The sequence below is a fragment of the Aquarana catesbeiana genome, linkage group LG03 (assembly GCF_042186555.1).
Source record: "Aquarana catesbeiana isolate 2022-GZ linkage group LG03, ASM4218655v1, whole genome shotgun sequence".
NCBI classification, from domain to species: domain Eukaryota; kingdom Metazoa; phylum Chordata; class Amphibia; order Anura; family Ranidae; genus Aquarana; species Aquarana catesbeiana.
Window position 1 is genome coordinate 52,402,522 of NC_133326.1, and position 26,666 is coordinate 52,429,187.

The window sequence follows — 26,666 nt, forward strand, 5'->3', positions numbered from 1 at the left end:
TGCCATAGAAATAGATTATTTGAGGAGACCAGTCTTCCTGGAAGTGATTAATGATGCAATCTCCAGCATACCTGTAGAGTGTGATCCTCCTATGTAGAGGGTGAGGTGTACTAGAAAATATGTGGTCACACCAGCACTGTCACTTGTGCTGACCTTACCCTTGGGCCAGAGAAATGTGCGCAGGCTGTACAGGGGGAGGTGGAGTAAGGGGCGGGCCCTGAGCGGAGCCTGGGGACACAGAGGTGTGTTGAGAGGTGGAGCGAGGGGCGGGCACTGAGTGGAGCCCAGGAGACAGATTATATTGGGGTGGAGCGGGGGGGCGGGCACTGATCGGAGCCCTGGACACAGAGGTGTGTGAAGGTGGAGCAATGGGCGGGCACTGCAAAGAGCACGGGACACAGATGCGTGTGGGGGGGTGGAGAATGGGGCGGTCACTGTGCGGAGCTTCGGGACACAGAGGTGTGTGTGGGCGGAGCTGCAGAGAAGGTGTATGGGAAACTTTGGAGGAAGGCTGGAACAGAAACTCAGGAGATCGGACTTCCTAATCTCATCATGGAGCGGACACTGGGGACCTCTATCCGGGAGAGACACTGACAGCACACCGACTATGGCTGGACTGGAGTCAGGGGGGACTTCTACAACTTCTGGGATCATCAGCTGACTGGAGTGACACTCATCTCCATATAACGTTCTGTCTGTATACACATAGGAAGAGCTGATCTATATACTGATACATTGTATACACAGAGGAAGAGCTGATCTATATACTGATACATTGTATACACATAGGAAGAGCTGATCTATATACTGATACATTGTATACACAGAGGAAGAGCTGATCTATATACTGATACATTGTATAGACATAGGAAGAGCTGATCTATATACTGATACATTGTACATAGTAGCAGTGCTGATCTACACAATTTTAGAGGATCTTCTCATTAATACATTGTGTCAATATCAGTGCTAATCTTCACATTGATACATTGTATACATAGTAGTAGTGCTGATTTCCACATTGATACATTGTATACATAGAGGATCTTCACATTTATACAAAGTATACATAGTTTCAGTGTTGCTCTTCACATTGATACATAGTAGCAGTGCTCTCCCTCTTCTTGATCTGGTGTCACCCATGTGGATCACTTAGGAGGACTCTTCCAGAATCCCCCCCCCCCCCCCCCCCGGAGGTGATGGGCTCAGCACCCGATCTCTCCCAGCTCCGGAGCCTGTTTGCCGCCTGTGATGTGAATGGCTCCGGGTTGGTGGAGTTGGAGGACTTTGCGACGGTGTGCAGGGATCTGGGGGTGCAGCCCAGCCTGGTCCGGCCTCTGTTCCGCAGGCTGGATGTGGATCGGGACGGTATCATTGACTTCCAGGACTTCGCCGCCCGCTTTGAGGAGGTCTCCGAAGCTCTCAATCTATCAACTTTCCAGTCCGCCGAGCCGCCCCCCGCCTGGGAGGAGCTGGAGAGGAGGCTGGGGGGAGAGACTCAGCACCTGGCCAGGTATGGGGTCCCTCTATGTGTAGGGGGGGGGAGGCCTTCTCAATGATTTGCTATCGTTTCTTGTTCAGTATTAGAGTGGAGAGGGATTAGAACACCTGTCAGTTTTCTTTGATGTTCCTGTTAGGGTCCTGGTGACCGTTATCACCGACAGTGAAGGCAAATCCAAATTTTGGTTTGTAACAGAGGGGAAATCTTCCAATGGTGACAACCAAGGATTCCCTCACTTTCCTGTTGTGGCTATGGGACAGGAAGTGAAGGGAAATCTCCCCAATGACACACAGATGGCAAAAAAAAAAAAAACTGACAGGTGTTATAACCCTCCCTTACTTTATCCAAAAAGAGAAAATATTTTACCTATAGATCTACTTTTCCAGAAGGACTAATGTAAACAACCAAAATGTATCCAGTCAGGCAGTGCATAGTTGATGGTGGATCTATAGAACAATCAGATTGTATAGTGTATGGCCAGCTTTAAAAACAATATAAATCGATTTGACTGTAGTTGGGCTTTAACCATCTCAATAGAGGGCATTTTCACCCCCTTCCTGCCCAGGCCATTTTTCAGCTTTCAGCGCTGTCACATTTTGAACGACAATTGCGCGGTCATGCAACACTGTACACAGATGAAATTGTTATCATTTTTTCCCCACAAATAGAGCTTTCTTTTGGTGGTATTTGATCACCTCTGCGGTTTTTAATTTTTTGCGCTATAAACAAAAGAAGAGTGACAGGTTTGAAAAAAAACGCAATTTTTTTACTTTATGCTATAATAAATATCCAATTTTTTTTTTTTTTTACTATTTTTTTTCTCGGTTTAGGCCGATATGTATTCTTCTACATATTTTTGGTAAAAAAAATCGCAATAAGCGTTTATTGATTGGTTTGCCCAAAAGTTATAGCGTCTACAAAATAGAGAATAGATTTATTGCATTTTTATTATTATTTTTTTTTTTTACTAGTAATGGCGGCGATCTGCGATTTTTATCATGACTGCGATATTGTGGTGGACATATCAGACACTTTTGACACATTTTTGGGACCAATCGCATTGAGACAGCGATCCGTGCTATAAAAATGCATTGATTACTGTATAAATGTGACTGTCAGGGAAGGGGTTAACACTAGGGGGCGATCGAGGGGTTAATTATGTTCCTAGGGAGTGATTCTAACTGTAGGGGGAGGGGACTCACAAGGGGAAGAGTCTGATCTGTGTTCCTCTGTACTGGGAACACACCATCGGTCTCCTTTCCTCTGACAGGACCGTGGATCCATGCGTTTACACACACAGATCCACGGTCCTGCTGTGTTACCTGGCAATCGCGGGTGCCTAGTGGACATCGCGGCCCGCCGGGCACGTACATCCAGTCCCCAGTGACACACCCTGGTGGGCCGAGAAGGCGAGGGTGTCATATGACGCCCTCCCAGAACGAGAGCTGCGCCGCCTGTCCGTCATATGACAGCCGGCGGGCGGCAAGCAGGTAAAGAAGAACTAAGGGCAAAGCCTTGTTTTTAATTTTGGATAGAGTAAGGGAGGATTAAAGCCACTGTCAGTTTTTTTTTTTGCCGACAGTGGCTTTAATCCTCCCTTACTCTATCCAAAATTAAATACAAGGCTTTGCCCTTAGTTCTTCTTTAAAGCCCAACTACAGCCAAATCGATTTATATTGTTTTTAAAGCTGGCCATACACTATACAATCTGACTGTTCTATAGATCCACCATAAACTATGCACTGCCTATCTGATTGGATACATTTTGGTTGTTTACATTAGTCCTTCTGGAAAAGTAGATCTAAAAGTAAAATATGTTCTATTTTGGATAAAGTAAGGGAGGGTTATAACCCCAACCACTGAAGCGACATCACAGTAAGGTAGCAGCCCATACCTCCAAAGGGAATTCAACACCACCACCCATCCACGTGACCACCTAATTTTGAGTAAATAAATAAATCAGTCCAGCGTGGTCTTTAAAGCCCCGTACCCACGTGCTGAATGTCGGGAGACAGCGGCCTGTTTAAAAAAAAAAAACCCGCAGACTTTTGGCCTGTGTGTGTGTCGATGTGTCCGACAGAAGCCAGCCGGTCAGCTGGACCATGATGGAAAACCAGCAGCCGACTGACTCCCGATCAGCGCTCTCAGCCAATGGCAGGGAGCGCTGATCGGAATGTTCTGGTGGGGGGATCCCCCTGACAGAACACAAAAGCTCAGCAGGGGAGGTCGACAGACTAACTTTGCATGGTTAGTACAGCGGCTCCAACCGGAGCTGTCGTTTTTATTTTTCGTGCAACGCTTAAATCAGTTACAATACAGTATTGTGACAGCCGGCACCTGCCAGATTTCCCAAACAATGGCTGCATGTGATTTAATTGGTTAACAGTTCTGGGCCCGGCTATATTGACTTTTCATTTGAGCAATGTTTGCCAGGAGGCAGCCAACAGGTTCACCCGCTGAGTGAATTTTGGTCACCCATAAAGAGCATTTTGGACGATTCTTCAGGAAGTAGCTGAAAATTCACTCCATGGATGGCCGGCTTAGAGAGGTTCTACAGCTCCCCCAAAAACTTATCAGCTACAAATACTGTAGATCAGGGATATGCAATTAGTGGACCTCCAGCTGTAGCAGAACAAGTCCCATCATGCCTCTGCCTCTGGGTGTCATGCTTGTGGCTGTCAGAGTCTTGCTATGCCTCATGGGACTTGTAGTTCTGCAACAGCTGGAGGTCCGCTAATTGCATATCCCTGCTGTAGATTCTGACTTTTAATAAAAGGACGCACACCTGTCCAGGGATCCAGTGCTGTCCTCACCTGGGCTGGTTCTTCACTGATCTTCGGGTCCCCGGCACCCCATGCTACCTGTGGGAAGCCAGCTGTGAAGCCTTTTGGCTGCACAGCTGGCTCCCCACTGCACATGCGGCGCCCTGTAAAGGGTCTCAAGGCCTTCTGGGATCTGTGGTGCGTCCCAAGAGGCTGCGGGCAGGGAGGCCAAACTTCCACGATCCAGGCAGAAGTGGGAGAGGATACCTGTCAAAACCAGGTACCCCCCCCCTCCAAAAAAAAGGGCTCAAAAGTTGAAGAAGACGGGGAAGGAGGCAGAAAAGTGGAACCTCCCCTTAGGGGTGAAGCTCCACCATTAAGCTGGTGGAGAGTCGAGACCTATGTATTAAAAACAGCCTGGGGCTCACGGTACAAATATCCCACTGAAGGATGGAGAGTCACTAGGACAGTAGGGCACAAGAGTAATAAAAAACAGACAGAGGCTCTAACCTTTTCCCACTGCACTAGAAGTTCTGTTTTTGTTGCTGTCTTTGTACTGATTATAGAGCGTTCCCATTGTTTCCTGTAATGATAACCCCCTGTCTTTGGGATAGGAAGTGAGGGGTATCTCAATGGGATCACATACAATAATAATAAGAAAAATACAGGTTTCCCACATTATCCAAAATTAGAAGAAAATACGTTTGGAATGGTTGGACTGCAATATGTGTGTATAGATAGATATAGATATAGAGAGCGAACGTCATGACACCACTTCCGGTACAGGGTGAAAGTAAACCTTTTTTTTTTTTTTTTTTTTTTAAATGCAAAAGATTATGCTTTTAAAGGTAAAGAAGAAATTTGGGGTCTTTTTGACCCTAGATCTTTCCATAAAAAGGACCTGCCATACTTATTTCTATTACAAGGAATGTTTGCATTCCTTGTAATAGGAATAAAAGTGATCTAAAAAAAAATAATTAAAGGGACAGTGTAAAAAAAAAAATAAAAAAAATAAAAAATTAAAAAAATTAAAGTACCCCCATCTCTCTGTGCTCGCGTGCAGAAGAGAACGCATACGTAAGTCACGCACGCATATGTAAATGGTGTGGTCGCACCACACATGTGAGGTATTGCCTCAAACGTTAGAGCGAGAACAATAATTCTAGCACTAGACATCCTCTAAAGCTCTAAAAAGGTAACCCATAAAAAAATGTAAAATGTCGCGTATAGAGATTTTGAAGTACTGTAGTTTTTCGCCATTCCACTAGCATGTGCAATTTTAAAGCGTGACATGTAAGATCTCTATTTATTCAGCGTAACAACATCCTCTTTATATATGACAAAAATTGAGGTATATTGTGTGTGTGTGTTTTAATTTTTAATTTAATTTTTTTAATTCATTAAAGTGTATTTTTTTTCACCAAAAATTGAGTTTGAAAAAACACTGCGCAAATGCCGTGTGACATAAAAAATTGCAACTATCGCCATTTTATTCCTTTGAGTGTCTGCTAAAAAAAAATATATCCTGTATATAAGTAATTTTCTAGTAAAAAAAAAAATGATTTAAACTTGTAAACAAAAAGTGCCAGAAAAGGCTTGGTCTTCTAGTGGTTAAATTGTACGTAAAGCCCCCTACTATGTCGGCTGTCTAAAGCTATTAAAGTGTAGGGATAGCTGGGGGGGAAGATATAGGACACATATCAGATGAGGAATGGTCTACCATACTGGAGAATGTACCTAGAGTGTCACTCTCTTCCTCCCAAAAACTCACGCAATTATTCATTATCCACCAAATTTACCGTATCCCATATAAATTACACAAATGGCACAGAAGTGATGATCCATTTTGTCCCCATTGTCTGGTGGACAACGGTACCTTTATTCACATGCTTTGGAAGTGCTCAATACTGCAAAGGTACTGATCTGAAGTGATCAGATCTATTAATTATAATTATTATACAGGTTTTATATAGCGCCAACAGTTTGCGCAGCGCTTAACAAAATAAAGGCAGACATAAGTGCCGGTTCACACAGGGGCGACTTGTCAGGCGACCTAGCCGCCTGACAAGTCGCCTCCAGTTCTGTACTACGGAACCATTCTAATAGGATCGACGCAAGTCGCTCCGACTTAGAAAAAGGTTCCTGTAGTATTTCTGGGGCGACTTCAGGCGATTTGCATTGACTTCTATACAGAAGTCATTTTGCAAGTCGCCGCGGAAGTCGTTTGCCTCGCTGAGGCGACCTGCAAGTCGTGCCGCCCCTGTGTGAACCGGGGCTTACAGTTACATTACAATTTGGTACAAGAGGAATCAGAGGGCCCTGCTCATTAGAGCTTACAATCTAAAAAGCGAGGGTCAATTGATACAGAAGGGAATAGCTGTGGGGGATGAGCTGTTGGAGGAAGTAAAACAATTTTAGTTAGAAGCAGGATAGGCTTCTTTAAAGAGAAGGGTTTTCAGGGATCGTCTAAAGATGGATAGATTAGGGGACAGTCGGACAGATTGGGGTAGGGAGTCCCAAAGGATGGGAGAAGCTCTGGAGAAATCCTGGAGGCGAGCAATTCCTCTATTAATAGAATATGGAATCTCACATTTACAGTTGACCCTAAACTGTGTCTGCTTGGGTGGTTGGACGAGGAACTGTACACGCCCCACACCTACACGGCCAGTCTCAGGGTTTTGTTTATCACCAGAAACTCATTACCAGGAAATGACACTCAGTATTACCTTCTACAATGGGTTACTGCCATAAATGACACTCTTCCGAGTGAGAAGTTAACATACAAACACAGGGGTAGTCTGAAATTTGAAAACATCTGGGATGCCTGGCTGGAAGTACCTGGTTTGGCCCCCCCTCCAATTGGTCCAAACCAGAATACTTGGTGGCAGGACATCTTCTCCCTCAAGGGGGGTGGTTGGCTGATCAAACAGAGTGGGCGACTGATCGGACAGATACGCTGGAACTCTGAATAAGGATTACTCTGAAATAATGTTTTTGATGTGGTGATCTCTTGCTCTGCAGTGGCTAGCTATATTGTTTAGTTTTATGTGATAGTTAATATATGAACACTGTGAATCCCGCCCCACTGTTCAGGGGTGGGAGTCACCCCTGCCCCAACTGGCGGTCCATTTTAGGACCGGAAGTGGAGAAGGGGAATAGAACACTGAGGACACGCTTAATATATGGTTACTTACACAAAAAGACAGACACAGAGATATATTTTTAATGACTGGCCTTTTTATTTTTGTATGGCCTGTAACTTCATATACTCTGCTGATATATAAGTAGTAAGGCCGGCAGGTTGTACGTCTGAATAATCAATCCTATGTCCCCTACAACATCATATATTATGTTTTTGTTCAATGTTTTTCTTTGTGTTAATAAAAAGAATCTGATTAAAAAAAAAGTACGCAAAGCCAAACCTCCTTTATTTTTGGGAGGTTTAGAACCTGTGTCAGGTTTTTATTGCTATAGGTGGGGAAAAAAAAGCCAGCAGCTTGATCTTCTGCAATGAATGAATTTATTAATCCAGGTAATGTGAAATAATAAAGGGCTTATGCATTTCAGTGTGTAGCCTTAATGATAATCAATCATGGCTAGGTTTAAGGCTACATGCCGAAACGTGTAAACCCTGTATTATTTTGTACTACACCTTGATGAATAAACTCATGTATTGCAGAAGATCTGGCTGCTGGCTTTCTTTTACCTATATGGTTGCTTGGGTGCTAGGAGGACACTACAAACCAGTGCACCGACCGCTTACCACCTCGGGGAATTACAACAGGTGTTTTCTACTAAGGCTTTGTTTTTTTTTTTCTACTGTCTGTTTCCCTACTGTGAAGATTTAATTTCAATATTGGTGCTGGTGACCTGGTAACCATTGTGGTGGGAAATCCAAAATGTTTGAGTTGTCACAGGAACAGGATGTGAGGGGAAATCCTCCATTGGGTAAACTGGTTCTGGTGACAGCTGTCTAAGGGGGATAGCCCCTCACATTGGAGAGATCTTCTTCTATTTACTGCTGTGCCTTTTGGACAAGAAGTAAGAGAACTTACCACTTACTGTTGACTGACTCAGTACCTCTGCTGAAAGTCTGTTCCAGGTATCAACTACTCAGTAAAATGATGATTTCTAAGGTTACTGCAGAACTTTTCTCCTGATAGTTTGAGATCATGTCTCCGTGTTCATGATCTTTGCTTCATGTTGATCATACTGCCTTCCTGAAAGTTATTCACATGCTTAACGTGTTTAACGGTTTCAGTCATGTCCCCTTTCCCAATTCTTCTCAAGGATGTTTATAATACATTACTGTAGTTCCTATAGTGATAGCAGAATATCTCTTTAGCGGGATCAGGACCTCCTTCCTGCTGCCTGCTGGTGATCCCTCTAGTTATTACTGAAGATTAATATTGGGGAATTGGGACCTCCTTCCCCCTTAAGGGGATCCTTATAGTGATAGTTTAAAGATCTATATATGGGAATCAGGACCACCTTCCTCCTGCTGGTGATCCTCTAGTAATAACTAAGGATCAATATAAGGGAACTGGGACCACCTTCCTTCTTCTGGGGATATCTCTAGTGATAATTAAAGATCTATATAAGGGAACTGGGACCACCTTCCTTCTTCTGGGGATATCTCTAGTGATAATTAAAGATCTATATAAGGGAATCAGGACCACCTTCCTCCTGCTAGTGATCCTCTAGTGATAACTAAGGATCAATATAAGGGAACTGGGACCACCTTCCTTCTTCTAGGGATACCTCTAGTGATAATTAAAGATCCAATATAAGGAAATCGGGAGCACTTTACTCCTGCTGGTAATCCCTCTAGTGATTACTAAAGATCAATATTGGGGAATTGGGACCTCCTTCCTCCTTAAAGTGGTTTTAAAGGCAGAGGGTTTTTTACCTTCATGCATTCTATTCATGAAGGTAAAAAAAACCTTCTGTGTGCAGTTTTTAAATATAAAACAAGAGATTCCATATATGTATAAGTATTTAATGTCCTTTATAGAAATCATTAGGGCCCCTTTCACATGGGAGTTCCGTTTATATCCACCTGATAGTTTTTTCAGGCGGACCTGATCTGAAGGTCCATGCATTACTATGGACAGGCCAGTGTAAATGGACTTGTGTCTGTTTACACCTACCTACCTCTGGCTCCGATCTGGTCTGCAAAAAAAAAAAAAAAAAAATGGAAAATGACAAATCGGGGGGTAGCCGGCCACCCATAGAGTAGAGCGGGTTCTGTCTGTGTCCACTTTGCAGAAACTGAGGGGACACAGATATATGATCCGTTGTGCTCTGATTATCGGGATCAGCTCACAGATCCCCTGCAGGTTGGAATGGAATCCGCGTGTGAAATGGGCTTAAAGTGATTGTAATCAATCACCTTGTAAAACAATCCAGTTTAAAATAGAAATGAAAGGCACAACATTTTGTATAGATAGTAAAAAAAAAAAAACATTATAAATACCTTTTTTTTTTTTTTTTTTTTTTTTTTTTTAATAAGTGATCACATTCACTCTGTTCTCAGCTGCATAAGAGCTGGGTTGAGGAGGAGCAGCAGCACACTGAGCTTCCCAGTGAATGGCTGTTCAGTGGGGGCATGTCAGGACAAATCTGATCATTAGAGGAGAGCACATCAAGTTCCCAGCACAGCTACAGAACTATAACAAGTATAAATTACTGCGCTATCCCCATAAGTTCTGTATATATGAAATATACAGAATGTGTAATATCATATGACACCAAGCTGCAACTATAAAATGTGAGACACCGACACTATAACAAACTAAAATCAGAAGTAACTGCGCTAGAAACTTGAGTAATCAACAATTAAATCACCTCTGAGTGTGAAGATTATGTACCCATAATATAGTGACAAATAATAAAAATAAAAAAAGTTGTTATGAACCACACATGGAACAAAGTGAATTCAGCATGGAAAAAAATACATTGAGTCCATTTTAAAAAGGAGTAAACGAAAGAAAAAGTTCACTGTCAGAACACTCCTTCAGAGGTAGATGTGACAAGCATCCATGTGATGTGAGTCCTACGACCATTACACCCAGAAGGACATGGTGATAAAAGGGTTCCTCCACCAATGTAAATGCTGCCCCTTGCCAGCTCCTTTGATCCCTTTTGACAGAGATCGTACAAGCGTGTGGCTATCTACCCCAGCCTCGGGTCTTGGTAAGGACAGATCCAAATGAGTCTCTCCACCAAAGATCTTCTATGCCGTGGTTGGGCACTCATCCCCCATACATGGATAAACAAAGAAGACTTCCATAGCATAATATGTTTAACACGATTTTAATAGACAAAAGAAGTTGCACTTACAGTTATGCTGTAAAAACACAGGCTCGTATAAAAACAAATGCCGGCCGGCTTCAGTATGCTGCCCGTCGCTTCCGGGATCAGCGTGGTAGTGTGTGGTGATGTCAGCACGCCGCTCCTCCCTACGCCGTTTCGTCACAACTGACGTCTTCCAGGGGCACGCTACAGAACTGGCCATGGTATGCTCTCCTGCTTAGTGTGGTCAGTTTTTAAAGGGAAAGCAAAGGGACTGGCGGCAACGCCAGGGATTTCACATAAAGGAAGAAATACAAAGAGAACAGGATACTTTTTCATACAAGTACATGGGACAGCAGGGACATATCAGGAATATAAAGTGTTGTGGTAACAAACGCTTTGATTTGTGACATTTTTCTGAAAAGTAGAACTTACTTGAAAGGCTAGCTGGAAGAGTCTGTGTGACAAAGATAAAATATGTCACTGTGATATTGGACATGTGGTACATTTTGGACGAGAAGTGAGATTCCATCTTGTAGAACCCTCCATGCAAAGAAATGGAACAACATCCACAGAAAGTACTGACCCCCATATACAGTATACAGTGGGGAAAATAATTATTTGATCCCCTGCAGATGTTGTAACTTTGCCCGCTTAGAAAGAAATGAAGGGTCTATAATTTTTTATCGTAGGTGTATTTAAATGATAGAGACAGAATATCAACCAAAAATCCAGAAAAAAAAAACGCCTAAAACAAATGCTATAAATGGAGTTGCAGGTCAGTGAGTAAAATAAGTATTTGATCCCCAAACAAAACATGACTTAGTACTTGGTGGAGAAACCCTTGTTGGCAAGCACAGAGGTCAGACGTTTCTTGTAGATGGTGACCAGGTTTGCACACATCTCAGGAGGGATTTTGGTCCACTCTTCTTTACAGATCTTGGCTGTCTCTTGGTAACTCAAAGTTTTAGCTCCCTCCATAAATTCTTTATAGGTCTGGAGACTGGCTAGGCCACTCCATGAACTTAATGTGCTTCTTTCTGACCACTCGTTTGTTGCCTTGGCCGTATGGTTTGGGATATTGGAAAAAGTAAAAAAATCGCGCTACCCTTAGAAGATATAATATAGTGAAAATGACACATATATAAAAGCCTGCGTGGTAAATGTAGCATACAAGTAATAAAGTACAATGGTAAATTAACCCCTTGATCACTGGGCACTTAAACCCCCTTCCTAACCAGACCAATTTTCAGCTTTCGGTGCTCTCACACTTTGAATGACAATTACTCAGTCATACAACACCGTACCCATTTGAAATGTTTGTCCTTTTTTCACACAAATAGAGCTTTCTTTTGGTGGTATTTAATAACCGCTGGGTTTTTTATTTTTTGCACTATAAATCAAAAAAGACTGAAAATTCGATAAAAAAAAAAAAAATTATTTGTTTCTGTTAAAATTTATTGCAGAGTATTGGCTAGTATTGGCTAGTATTGGCTAGTATTGGCTAGTATTGGCTAGTATTGGCAGAGTATTGGCAGAGTATTGGCTAGTATTGCACAGTGTTGCAGAGTATTGCACAGTGTTGCAGAGTATTGCACAGTGTTGCAGAGTATTGCACAGTGTTGCAGAGTATAGCACAGTGTTGCAGAGTATAGCACAGTGTTGCAGAGTATAGCACAGTGTTGCAGAGTATAGCACAGTGTTGCAGAGTATAGCACAGTGTTGCAGAGTATAGCACAGTGTTGCAGAGTATAGCACAGTGTTGCAGAGTATAGCACAGTGTTGCAGAGTATAGCACAGTGTTGCAGAGTATAGCACAGTGTTGCAGAGTATAGCACAGTGATGCAGAGTATAGCACAGTGATGCAGTGTATAGCACAGTGATGCAGTGTATAGCACAGTGATGCAGTGTATAGCACAGTGATGCAGAGTATAGCACAGTGATGCAGTGTATAGCACAGTGATGCAGTGTATAGCACAGTGATGCAGAGTATAGCACAGTGATGCAGAGTATTGCAGATTATTGCCATTATGTATATTGAGCAGCGCTGTGGGCACTAAACATCCAGCCCACAGCGCTGCCATCTCTCCCCCTCTCCCTCCGCACTGTACCAATCGGTACAGAGAGGGGAGGGAGGAACCGGCGTCATGACGTGACGCCAGTTTGTTTACATGTGATCGCTCGGCTATTTACCGTGATCCGTGATGCGCCGGGTCCGGTCACGGATGTTCCGAGTGCGCGCCCCAGGGGGCGCGCGGGGGCAACATTCTGGAATGACGTCCATGGACGTCCACCCAGAACTAGCCGACCGCGCTGTTGCCGTCTTTCGGCAATGACCCGGTCGGCAAGTGGTTAATATATGGCGTGAGTAATAGCAGATGACCAGTGATCGGTAAACATACAATAGCAAACGATCAGTGATCAATAAACAATATAATGTAGTGAACACCAGTGAAAATAAGAATTAAAAATTAAATTCGAGTCCATTAAAATAACATAAATCGGTGAATCGGTTCCTGTGTCCAAATAGTGTGTGAGATCCACCACCACAAGTCAACAAGAATGCGCCCTTACCGGAATACCATAATCCCCCATCACAGAGGATCAGGGAAGGCATGTGTTGTACTGAGCATTCTTCTTTTTGTCCTCATACCTCCACGCACCAGTGAAGAGTAAGCAGTACTATGTTCCCCCCTCTGCCTCCAGGCAGTTGCCGGCTGGGTTAAGCCTCTCCCAGTGCGAAGTCCCAGTATCAGGCTGCTAAAAGCGCCAGAGTAGCTTGGGAGCTCCTTCTGTGGGTCTCGATGGAGCTGAGCAGTTTTTCCTATTTAGGAATAAAATCTGCCTTTAAGGTGAATTCCCACCATCTGGTGTCTGCTTGCCGTCCCATGGAGCCGGTGCTCAGTACAACACATGCCTTCCCTGATCCTCTGTGATGGGGGATTATGGTATTCCGGTAAGGGCGCATTCTTGTTGACTTGTGGTGGTGGATCTCACACACTATTTGGACACAGGAACCGATTCACCGATTTATGTTATTTTGATGGACTCTAATTTAATTTTTAATTCTTATTTTCACTGGTGTTCACTACACTGTATTGTTTATTGATCACTGATCGTTTGCTATTGTATGTTTATCGATCACTGGTCATCTGCTATTACTCACGCCATATATTAATTTACCATTGTACTTTATTACTTGTATGCTACATTTACCACGCAGGCTTTTATATATGTGTCATTTTCACTATATTATATCTTCTAAGGGTAGCGCAATTTTTTAACTTTATCCTATTTGTGTGTGTATTGGTGTTGTACATATTAATTGCTGCCTACCAAGTGTTGGTTGGGTGTTAATCATCTCGCCACCACTTTTTCAATTTAGTCTAATTTATTTATTTATTTATTTTTGGTTCCTATAGCGTGTTTTTTTACATTATTTTCCATGTTTTGGGATATTGTCATGCTAGAAGACCCATCCACGACCCATCTTCATTGTTCTGGCTGAGGAAAGAAGGTTTTCATCCAAGATTTCACAATACATGCCCCCCCTGTCAATGTGGCAAAGTCGGCCTGTACATTTAGCAGAGAAACAGTCCCAAAGCATCATGTTTACACCTCTGTGCTTGACTGTAGAGATGGTGTTCTTAGGGTCATAGTCAGCAGTTTTCTTCCTCCAAACACGGTGAGTCAAGTTAAAGGGGTTGCAAAGGTACATGATTTTTCACCTTAATGCATCCTATGCAGCAGGTGACAGTGGCAAGTGACATGTTGCATCTGGCAGCAGGTGACGGTGGCAAGTGACATGTTGCATCTGGCGGCAGGTGACGGGGGGGTGCGCAGTTTGCCATCTTTGCCCTGGGCACCGAATGACCTTGTCCCAGCACTGTTTACGAGCGCCGTTAGGTGCTCACGTGACCGGCAGGCTCTGTCCTCCTCCTCCCCTCCCGACTGACATCATGGGGGAATCTCGGCTCCTCCCGCTCTAGCTGTCAGACGGTGAGAGGAGAGAGACGGCAGGTCACGTGAGCGCCATGCGGCACTAATAAATAAGGTATAGACTGCTTTTTTTTTTTTTTATATATAAATCACACACACAGCGGTGCCTGTTATTAGGAGACAGCGCGGATAGTATAAAGATGTTAGAGTGGACTAACAACCACTTTAAGGATTTTGGGAAGATCTGTAAAGAAAAGTGGACCAAAATCCCTCCTGAGATGTGTGCAAACCTGGACACTATCTACAAGAAACGTCTGACCTCTGTGCTTGTCAACAAGGGTTTCTCCACCAAGTCATGTTTTGCTCTGGGATCAAATACTTATTTTACTCACTGACCTGCAACTTTATAACATTTGTATTTTTTTTTTTTTTTTTCTGGATTTTTGGTTGATATTCTGTCTCTCTCATTTAGAACACACCTATGATAAAAATTATAGACCTTAATTTCTTTGTAAGTGGACAAACTTACAAAATCTGCATGGGATCAAATAATAATTTCCCCCATTGTATTCCCCACATCTGCGCTCTGTCATAGCTCCTTGCTTCTTCCTCTATTTGTACTGTTGACCATTGTCACCAAGATAGACAGTGATGGGGAATGTTCCAATGACAACTCTTTGGAGGGAAATTCTCCTCTCTTTGTAGATATTTCCCTCTTATTTTCCGTTGCGTCTCTAGGACAGGATGTGAATTCCCCAATGGTAAACAGACTGCAAAAAGTAAGATGGCAGGTTTAACTCTCCCCTGCAATATCCAAAACTAAAAAAAAAAAAGTTTGTATACACTTAATTTCGTTGTCGTACCATGCTTTCTTTCCTCCATGTTGTTTTTGAAATATAAGCAGAAATTTTTGTTGCGCCTACCCCAAAGAAATTACTCAAAAAATAGTCATCATGATAAATCATAAGATAAATAGCAAAGCACTAAATTATTTCATATGGGCGTCAAAATAACTTAAAGAGTTTGTTAACCTTAAAAAAAAAAAAAAAAAAAATGTTGATCCTGCTCCTTTAACCACTTCAATACCAGGCACTTTCGCCCCTTCCACCCAGGACAATTTTCAGCTTTCACTGCTGTCGCAATTTGAGTGACAATTGTGCGGTCATGCTACACTGTACCCAAACAAAATTTTTATCATTTTGTTCCCACAAATAGAGCTTTCTTTTGGTGGTGTTTGATCACCTCCTGCGTTTTTTTTAATTTTTTATTTATTTTATGCTAAACAAACGAAAAAAGACCGAAATTTTTGAAAAAAAAAAACGTTTTCTTTGTTTTGGTTATAAAATTTAGTTTTCTCCTTCACTGAAGGGCACTGATGAGTCGGCACTGATGGGTTGGCACTGATAAGGTGGCACTGATGAGGAGGAACTGATATGTAGAATTGATGGGCCCTGATAGGCGGCACTGATGGGCCCTGATAGGTGGCACTGACTGGCAGCTGTGATGGGCACTGACTGACGGCTGTGATGGGCATTGACAGGTGACACTGATAGGCGGTACTGATTGGCACTGGCAGGTGGCATTGATTGGCAGCACTGATGATGAGGTACTGACAGGTTTTACTACTGGGCACGGATTGTCACTGTGATGGGCACTAATTGGCACTGATATAGGCACTAAATGGGACTGTTCTGGGCACTGTCAGTTTTTTTATGGGGCACTATCTGGCAGCTTATGGGCACTGACTGGCAGCTGTGGTAGCACATCTGATGGGGCTGTGCTGATAATCAATGTGCTGACCCCTCCTCTGACAAGGAGAGCCGCAGATCGGCTCTCCCTGTCAGCGCGAACCGAGGAATGAATGCCATTTACCGGCACTTCCTGCTTCACGCGATGATCAGCTGTGATTGGTCATAGCTGATCACGTGGTAAGAAGCCTCTGTCAGAGTTTTGGATAGAGTGGAGAGGGATTAGAATGCGTGTCAGTTTTTATTGCTGTGTGTGTCCCTGTTAAGTAGATTCTCCCTCTTTATTTGTCCTGTTTACCATTATCATTGAAATTGAAAGTAAAAGAAAATTTCAAATTTTGGGTTGTCCCCAGAAAAGTAATACAGGGGGAAATCTTTCAATGGTGACACTAGTTCTGATGACCTGGGGGCTCCAAGGAATACCCTTAATTTGCAGGGATTTTCTCTCACTTCCTGTTTGGCTATGGGACAGGAAGTGATGGTAAATCTCCACAATGGGACACATGGCGAAAAAAAAATCTGACATAGTGGTTATAACCCTCCCTTGCTCTATCCAAAATAGATAAAAAAAAGTTTTGCCCATAGTTCTACTTTAACCACTTCCCCCCAGTCGCTGTCATATGACGCTGGGGACTTGAAGTGACGATATCTGAATGATGCCTGCAGCTGGCGATTCCCTGCACAGTAAAAACAATCATAGTGGCTGTTTCGCCACTTGATTGCTTTTGCAGGCAGTGGGAGGGGACGTCCTTCGGTGCTTCTCTGGTCTCGCCCGTGCGATCAAAGTATACCATAGAGTTGACTGAGGACCAGATGGTCCCCAGCCATATCTATGACCCTCGGAGGCTGGAAGCGACGTCATGATGTCACTTCCTGTGCCAGCAGATGTAAACTGCCGTTTTTTTGTTTTTTTTTTGGAAAGCCTGATGTTGCTTTATTTTTTTAATCTCAGGCTTTTCAACATATAGATCTGGGGACTTATAGAACCCAGATCTCTCCATAAAGAGGACCTGTCATAGCCTATTCCTATTAAAAGGGATGTTTGCATTCCTTGTAATAGGAATAAAAGTGATCAAAAAAGTAAAACATTAAAGGGAAAGTGTAAAAATATATATTTTTTTAAATAAAATAAACAGTAAAAAAAAAAAAAAAAAAAAATTGAAAGCGCCCCCGTCCCCGCAGAAGAGATATGTGAGGTATCACCGCGAACGTTAGAGTGAGAGCAATATTTCTAGCACTAAACTTCCTCTGTAGCTCTAAACTGGTAACCTGTAAAAATTTTAAATCGTAGCCTATGGATATTTTTTAAGTATCGAAGTGTGGCGCAATTCCTTGAGTGTGCGCAATTTTAAAACGTGACATGTTAGGTATCTATTTACTCGGCGTAACATCATCTTTCACATTATACCAAAAAAATGGATAAATAATGTGTTGGTTTTTTTTGTTCCATAAAAGTGATTTTTTTTTTTTCCTAAAAAAAATCACGTTTGAAAAACTGCTGCGCAAAAGCCGTGTTACAGAAAAAGTTGCAACAACCACCATTTTATTCCCTAGAGTCTCTGCTAAATATATAAATAATGGTTGGGGGTCCTGAGTAATTTTCTAGCAAAAAAAGTTATGATTTTTATATGTAGCACCCTCTACCTAGTGTAGGTGCTAGAGTGTGTTTTTTTTGTAAAACAGATAAATTTAGGCAGGCCTAGCTTTTTGTTTTGATCTGTGGGGCTGGGGGTGGCTTAGAGAAGGCTGGCGACTCACAGCTAGCCTCATCTTTCGGTTATCTCCCTTCTGCTTCTAGAAGGAAGGAGTGGAAGAAAGGTGGAGCTGCCTGGGATTTGGCAGGGGGTAGGCCTCCTTAAATACTTAGAGTCAGCCAGCTAGGGAGGAGTTGTTCAGGTGGAAGAACTGGAGATGGAGTGTTAGGCTTTCGGGACCTTGATGGGAGCCCCCTACTCTGGGGAGGGGGATGACCTTGGACCAGGGCCTCTGAGCTGTCCAAGAACCCCACACAACACAAGGGGTGTCCTGAACAGGAGCAGGAGAGGACAGCGGGGAATACTGCCGGGCAAATCTCCAGGAGGGATCCACCAGGTGTCGGTGTGTGGCAGACACAGTTGTGGGAGAGCTGGGAGGCATGGGAGACATGCAGGAGTGGACTGGGAGTGTGCAGACGGAGATGGATATACAGCCAGCGGGAGAGACTGTAATGCTACTGGCAGTGAAGTCGGGCTGCTGCAGCTGGGAGGGCTGACTGGGATCAGTGGTCCACCAAAGAGGGCTGCTAGCACTAGAAATTTCTTTGCTACACCATAGGGGCCCACAGTCCCTACCTGTAATAAGAAACTTTGCTAAGGCCTGGCTGAAACCAGAGTCAGGCCTAACCATGTGCTAACTGTGTGCTGAAGGGAGAAGGAGAGATAGTCTGCAGCAAGTGTTGTGCAGGAGGAGAATATCTGAATTGTCCCAAACAATGCAAGAATCTTTTTCCTGGGCATCCCATGAATTCCTTAACCCCATCCAAGATCTAATCCCTCAAAATACAAAAACAAATCTGGTGGACTTGTTCATTGTCTTGGCCTGTCTGGAAGTGAATGCTGGGCTGGGCAGGGTGAGAGGTGGGCCACAATCGCTCAACCACCCCTACGGGGGTACCGCTACATACAGGAGGGAGGGAAGTTTCAGAATTGGCTTCGGAGGCAAGTGGTTAATCTTTATAATGTGACTCCCAAATCCAGCTTTCAATTCTTCTTCCTTAAATACATATGTGCAGTGACTCCCTCCAACACACTAATTCGCTCACCTCCAGATATGGACCTGCAAATCCAAATGTATCCATTTTAATAAAGCAAAATAACATTTATAAGTGCATGACAATATGAAATAAACCTTGTTGAAAATTAATAATCCCCCTGAGGAAGACACATGATCCCTGTGTCGGCACACGTAGGGGAGGGGTGAGGACGGTGTAGGCAGCAGCAGCCTCACAAAAAGCCAGGAGCTGTGGACAGACAACGGCTGTGCGGCTTTATTTGGGAATAACTACAGATTGTTAAATATAGATTGGTGCGATGGAAGTACCTATAATGTGTGAGTACCTCTATTGATTTTTAATAAACCGCTGTAGTTTTAAAGGATATAAGCACTATGTAGCTTGTTTCCTATCTACATTTACTGAGGATACTAATCTAAAGCTCAGCACAGGAGCCTGGAGGTCCCACTTACTATTGAGCCCAGGGGTGGCTCATCAGCGCTGTTTGACCAAACTTAGTTGTGAGGTCACAGTCCCCGAGGTGAGGATATTACCGCTGGGGGTGGGGTGGGGGGCACGAGAGTGGGGGCCAATGAGTATTTTTGGAGCACCATCACATGGATTAATTCTTATTAAGAAGTTCACTAAGGACACTGATTGATGGACTTGCATTTCTTATGAGCACATTAATTAGTGCGCGTAATGGAAAAATTATTTTCAGGATATTATCTTTATTTTAATTTTATATATAATTAATAGTTTTTATTATTATTATTTTCAACAAGGTTTATTTGATATTGTCATCCACTTATAAATGTCATTTTGATTTATTATACTGGATACATTTGGATGTAGAACACTATTGTTGTTTTAAATTCATGGACCTGCAAATGTTCAGGTCACGCACGCTTTCCCCTCTCGGGGACTGAACTCTTAATCCATTCAGCCAAGCCATCTCTCCACTATTTCCTCCTGTGGACTCTCAGGGTGGATTAAACTTTATCCACTTAGATAGGTGTATGGCCCTTTAAGGGATCGTGGATCTCCCTGAATATTGATATTTTTATGTAAATATTCCATTGCTAATCTTTACTTATATCCATTATCTTTTCACTACTGAGGGAATCATGGGTAGCGTGGGACTGTATTCATATTTGTCAGTATCTTTACGTGTTGTTTTTTTTTTTTTTTTTTTTTTACACTGTACAGTTTATAGGAATGTATACAATTCAGCTGGGTTGTTTTTCTGGGAGCTGCATGTTTTGTTAGGGAGGGTGGTTCTGCTATAGATGGATAGATATTGTTGTCTATTGTAGGGGTGGTCATTGTCTAAAATTGTTGTGTATCCTTGGAGACTAGCTGTAGATAAGGAACTGTAGAATTATAAAAACTTTTTATTTTCTGGATTGGCCAGTTTCCATTTGTAAATGCAGTTCCTTAACCACTTGGACCCCTTTCACACTGAGGGCGTTTTAGGGCGGTTTGCAGGCGCTGTTTTTAACGATATAGCGCCTGCAAACCGCCCTAAAACAGCTGCTCTATGCACTCCAGTGTGAAAGCCCGAGGGCTTTCACAGTGGAGCGGTGCGCTGGCAGGGCGTCAGAAAAAGTGCTGCTAGCAGCTTCTTTGGAGCGGTAAAATCACTGCTCCTCCACCGCTGCTCCCCATTGAAATCAATGGGGCAGCGCTGCGATACCACTGGCAAAATGCCGCCCCGGCGATGTTTTGCGGGCGCATTTAACCCCTTTTCGGCCGCTAGCGGGGGGTTAAAACCGCTAGTGGCCGAATAGCGCAGCTAAAACAAACGTTAAAGCGGCGGCAGCTCGGTTTGAAAGGGGTCTTCGGGACCGGAAGGATTTGCCCCCTTAATGACCAGGCCATTTTTTGCGATATGGCACTGCGTTGCTTTAACTGACAATTGCATGGTTGTGCGATGCTGTACCCAAACAAAATGAACATTCTTTTTTTTCACAAATAGATGGTTGGTGGTATTTGATCACCTCTGCGTTTTTTTTTTTTTTGCGCTATAAACAAAAAAAAGCGTCAATTTTGGGAAAAAAAACAATATTTTTTACTTTTTGCTATAATAAATATCCAAAAAAAAATAAAAATTTCTTCATCAGTTTAGGCCGATATGTATTTATCTACATATTTTTGGTAAAAAAAAAAACGCAATAAGCATATACTGATTGGTTTGCACAAAAGTTATAGTGTCTACAAAATAGGGGATAGATTTATGGCATTTTTATTATAATTTAAAATATTTTTTTTTTTTTACTAGTAACGGTGGTGATCAGCGATTTTTTAGCGGGACAGATCGGACACTTTTGACACCATTTGGGACCATTGACATCTATACAGGGATCGGAGCTAAAAATAGCCACTGATTACTGTGTAAATGTCACTGGCAGGGACGGGGTTAACACTAGGGGGCAATCAAGGGGTTAACTGTGTTCCCTCATTGTGTGTTCTAACTGTGGGGGGAGTGGACTGCCTGGAGGAGGAGACTGATCGCTGTTCCTAATCTTTAGGAGCAGCAGATCTGTCTCTCCTCCCCTGACAGAACGGAGATCTATCTGGTTACATTGACAGATCTCCCTTCTGTCTCTGTCAGGAGTGATCGCGGGTGGCCAGCAGGCATCGCGACCGCGTGCTTCCTAGAGCTCTTAAAGTGGCCAACGTACCATGGCAGAGACTCGCCCAGGGGAGCCAACCTCCCGCAGTATAACTGCGGCAGCTGGTCCTTAAGTGGTTAAAGTGCAACTCCATGTTTACTTTCACTTTGAATAGTTTGGTCCAAGTTGTCGCAGCCATAACGACGCACTGTAAAAGTGATGCAAATAAAAAGGACATGAATTTTGTACGTGTCAAAATCTTGTAATAAAACGTTTGCAATGCTTTCATGAATTTGGCGCAGGAAGATTTAAAGGGTCCATACTGCCAGAAAAGTGTCACAAATGCTTTATTGAATTCCCCCCCACTGTGTTTTTAAAGGGCCCATGAGCCCCAGTTTAGGACCCGTTCACACTAGAGCATGGTGCACTGTGTTTGCCTGTACCCGATTGCAGTGGAACAAAAGTACCATGTGATCCGGTTGCAGTGCGTTTCCAAAAGTAGTACATGCACTACTGTTGGTGTGGTACGATTTCAACCCCTTCAAAATGAATGAGCTGAAATCGCACTGCACAAAACTGCATGTGAATCGCACAGGAACGCAGAGCAGCATGACCAGAGATCCCACACTGCTTTTGCCTTACATAGTTTGTTACATAGTTAGGCCCCTTTCACACAGGGCATGTCCGTTTTGACGGACTCCGCTTGCTCCGAGGGGATCGATCCGTTGATTTCCACTGATCAGGTGGGTGGCAGGTTCGTCTCCACTCACTGTGCAGAAACGGACCTGTCAGAGCCCCACTCTCCTCTATGGGAGATCGGATGAAAACTGATCTGCCTGTCCGTTTTCATCCGATTCCATGCCATCCGATCCGCCAGACAGATGGAATATAGCAGGGTTTCCATCTGTCTGGATTTGGCGGACCAGATTGGATAGCGGCGGATGTCGGTGGAATAGAGGTCATCCGTCGCTCTATAGAGGTGAATGGAGCGTCCGCTCAGGTCGGCCTGAAAAACTGACAGGCGGACCTGATTGGACAGCATGTGTGAACGGGGCCTTAGTCAGGTTGAAAAAAAGACACCAGTCCATCTAGAAAAGATAGAGAAAAAAAAAATACAAAGAACAAACAAATAGAAAACCTGCATATACACACAATCCTATACCCGCAAATGATTCAGAGGAAGGCAAAAAAAAACCCCCAAAAAAATCAGTAATCGTGATCCAATTTGCTGAGCCGGGGGAGGGGTTAATACCTTTTCTGATCAGTCTGAAATAAAATGTCTCATTCTGACTCAAGCACAACACCAATGAAATATGAGTGACATTTTTTGGATGTAGTAAAATCAAGCAACCGTCATATAACTAGCGTTTACTGGGTTGTGCATTATATTTTTCAGAGTGCATTACATATAATTTCTGTAGCCTTCCTTGTAGAGTTGAAAGTATTTTTTTTTTACATGTTTTAGGAGCAATGTACCATACAGGAGCTTCTTTGGGGCCAACAATGAATGCACCATTGAATTCTGTGGGGCCAAAAACACCCCAAACTGCCTGCTTCTCAACTTTTTTTTCCCTCCCCCTTTTTTTTATATTTATAGCTTTTATTTCACTCTCCAGCAAAGCACAATACAGTCTACAGATGATAGCCTTCATAGAATAAGGAAAACATAACAGGCATATATCACAGTAACGAGACCAAAGAAGGTTACATCACTGTCTAAAATGCCATACAGCTCCCGACTGTCCCTGATTTCGAGGGACTGTCCCTGATTTGGAACAATGCCCTCTGTCTCTTTTTCCTCCTAACTTGTCCCTCATTTTGGTCTGATCTATATAGTTGTATATAAAATGCAATATTTATCTTTCAAAAAGCGTTTCCCAGTGCTAAACCTTTCATCCAATTTCTAAATGACTGCATTTGTAAATTTTCGAAAGCCAGTATAAAGGAATAGTAGTAGTTAAAAAAAGCACTAATCTTTTTTTTTTTTGGTATAAGGCTTCATTCTCACGAGGCGGATCCGCTGCCTCGGAGTCCGCCTCTGTCCGCCAGCTCAGTGGGAGATCTCTCCGTTGATCTCCGCTGAGCCGGCGGATGACAGGTCCCTCTCTGCTCACTGAGCGGGGAGGGGCTTGTCGAGCGTCGCTGGTTGCTATGGAGAGATCAGATGAAAACGGACAGCATGTCCGTTTTCATCAGATCTCACCCGATCCGCCAGGGACGGATGCGAACGTAGGGCCATCCATCTGATTTTAGCGGATCGGACTGGGTCGGATGTCAGCGGTCATGTCACCACTGACATCCGTTGCTCCATAGACTAACATGGAGCGCCCATTCAGGTCCGCCGTCAAACTGACAGGCAGACCTAAACGGTCCGACAGTGTGAAAAGGGCCTTATTCTCCTTTTAAGAGGGAGTGGAAGGGGGTGTGTCCTGTGCCTACATACTTTTGCTAATAGATGTCCCTCGGTTCCATCTCAAAAATTTGGGAGGTATGGTATCATTGCAAGGCTATATTACAATAGAGGCCCCCATAAAGTTGTATTCCTATAACCTCACATCAAGTTTGTGGGCTGGGATCCGGGTAACTAGTGCTGAAGCCAAGACCGCACCATTTCAGAAAATACGGGATAAGAGAGAAGCCTGAAATAAAGGGCAAGAGTGAGAAAGATATAGAATATACAGTAATAGATAAGAAGGGGAAAATAAGGAAAGGAAAGAAAATGCTGCATAAATTGATGGCGCTATAGAAGTACCTCAAATAAATAAATAAGGGTGGAAGTATGGGAAGGATAAAAGGACATCAGAAGACCTGTGTCCACCAGACAAACTAGAGGTACATGATGGGCTGCCCACTACTGAGGCAGAGCCTGCACAACCAATGTCGACATATAAGATGCATAGACCTGTGAATATTAGTAATCATGCCTATAATACCATGTTTTGCAGAATTGCTCTTCTGTATGTTTCATAGCTGCTGTTAAACGTTCCATATAAATTTCATTGACTACTGCTATCCAATGTCCAGTCGAGGGTGAGTCAACACTCTCTTCATTTTTTGTGGAATGCACACCTTGGTGGCATTAAGCAAGTGGATCAGGAGGGACTTTTTTGTACCTGCGTCTTGAGTGTGGGGTAAGGTGTAGGAAGAACATCTCAGGACACATCTTCAGGGAAATCTCGGTGAGTTTATTGATTAGTCGAGACAAATGTGGTGGGGGGGGGGGGGGGTGACCAAAAGAGATGAAACAGCATAGCAGGTTCTTGTTGACAATGCCAGCACGCCAGAGATATTTGGATAGATCTTATAAAGCAGTGCCGGAGTCTTATAGCAACGTGTCAACATATTTTACCCTGCCACCTGAATTTGCATTACAAAACTCCACTGCAGCCATGTGCTAAGCAGTTGGCACACCGTTACAGTGTGGTCCCATTGCCTTCAATGGGCACATCTGGCAAGCAAAACCTCCTGCCAAACATGACATGCTGGTTTAAATGAGCTGTGCCATGGTAATGTGGATAAACATACATTGCCGCCATGTTGTTTTGTACTTGTACGTTCTTAAAATGAAAAACTGCTAACAAAATTCTTTTAGTGTATGGTCAGCTTTAGGCCTTGTTCATGCTGGTGGTGAGCTTACCGCCCCTCTGAAAAGCAATCCATCATGGCGGTTGAGTGTTGGTTTACAGGCATTCAGAAGACAAAACTATCGCCTCCTGAATGCCAGCTTTTTTTTGTTTGTTTTTTGTTTTTTTGCTTGTTTTCCAATCCCAAGTGGGAATTTGCATTGCAATATTGCACCGCAAAAGATTAGAAAATTGAATGTACATTCTTAAAAAAAAAAAAAATTTTTCAAAAGCTCTACTAGTGTCTGCTCAATTTTAAATTTTTTTTTTCCCAATCCCAATTGTGAATTTGCATTACAAAACTGCGCTGCAACCATGTGCTAAGCAGCTGGCACACCATTACGGTACAGTCCTATTGATTTTAATGGGCACATTTGGCAAGCAGAAACACCTGGCATGATATGTTAAATTTGCCGTACCTCAAAGTGCCATGGCTGCGGTAATGTGAACAGGCAGCGGCCACCGTGCAATTTTGTAGATAGCCAGTCGGAGGGGGGGGGGTTAAAAAAAACAGATCAACCACCTATTTTTGCTGCCCCTTTGCCACCTATGTGAAATCAACCTTATGGCCATTGCAGATGAGTGCCGCTGGGTTAAAGCTAGGGTTGCCACCTATTCGGGATTCACCTGGACAGTCCGGGTTTCAAGTGGACTGAAACCAGGACACTTGATTTAAAACCTGGTCTGTCCGACATTATTCAGGCAAGACTGTAGCTCGGAACAGGGCCTGACTGGAGGGTGAGGGGGCACTATTTGTGCCGCATTACTGTTATCTTTGGAGCGCCTAAAGGTGTTCCAGGTCTGTTACAATCCTACAGTGTATACTAAAAAAAAAAAAAAAAAAAAAAAAAAATTGCTTTGCGCCACTAAAGTGTTTTGCTTGAAGAAAAAGTGGCAACCCTAGTTAAAGCTCCCGTTGGATTTAAAAGCTTACTGTGGACTCCATTACTAAAGCAAGCAAATCCGTTTCACTGTGCGATCGCGCTTTCTGTAAGAGACCTTTTTGCAGTAGTCATGGCAGGTTCTACACATCCAGAAGTTTCATCAACAGTCTCTGGTTATTTAGTCTAACTAAACCCAAGATAATATTTGTGCGCAAAAAAAAAACTGTAAACCTTAATGACTGAATAAATTATAATAAAAACTCAATTAAATCAAATGGACAGCAGCATCTAAATCACCAATCCGAGTGGGAGGTGTAACGAGCTCCAACCAAACCATAATTAAAAGTGCGCTATCCTTGTGCTATGTATAAGTTAATAAATCACATAAGAGACACAATAAAAGTACATTAAACATATGATGAACTCATCCTAAATTGGCATATCTGTGCAAATAAAGTCCATATAAAATGTACAAAACATTACAAAAAAGAGTTACTTAGTCTGCTTTCATTTACAAAAAAAAATTAAATCAAACTGTTATGCCCCGTACA

At 43.1% G+C, this 26,666-nt stretch overlaps 1 protein-coding gene across 2 annotated transcripts in view; it reads left to right on the forward strand.

Moving 5' to 3' along the window:
* Positions 1-429: 429 nt before the first annotated feature.
* The window catches only part of LOC141131361 (ras and EF-hand domain-containing protein-like), a 110,346-nt gene continuing 84,109 nt past the window's right edge, over positions 430-26,666 (forward strand). Inside the window, exon 1 of one of the 2 annotated variants that reach the window (XM_073618524.1) lies at positions 430-1,513. In XM_073618524.1, the coding sequence (XP_073474625.1) occupies positions 1,200-1,513 (314 nt within the window). In that variant the 5' untranslated portion in view covers positions 430-1,199. Of the gene's footprint in view, positions 1,514-13,318; positions 13,514-26,666 lie in introns of those variants that run through there. The other variant, XM_073618525.1, reaches the window with a different exon arrangement.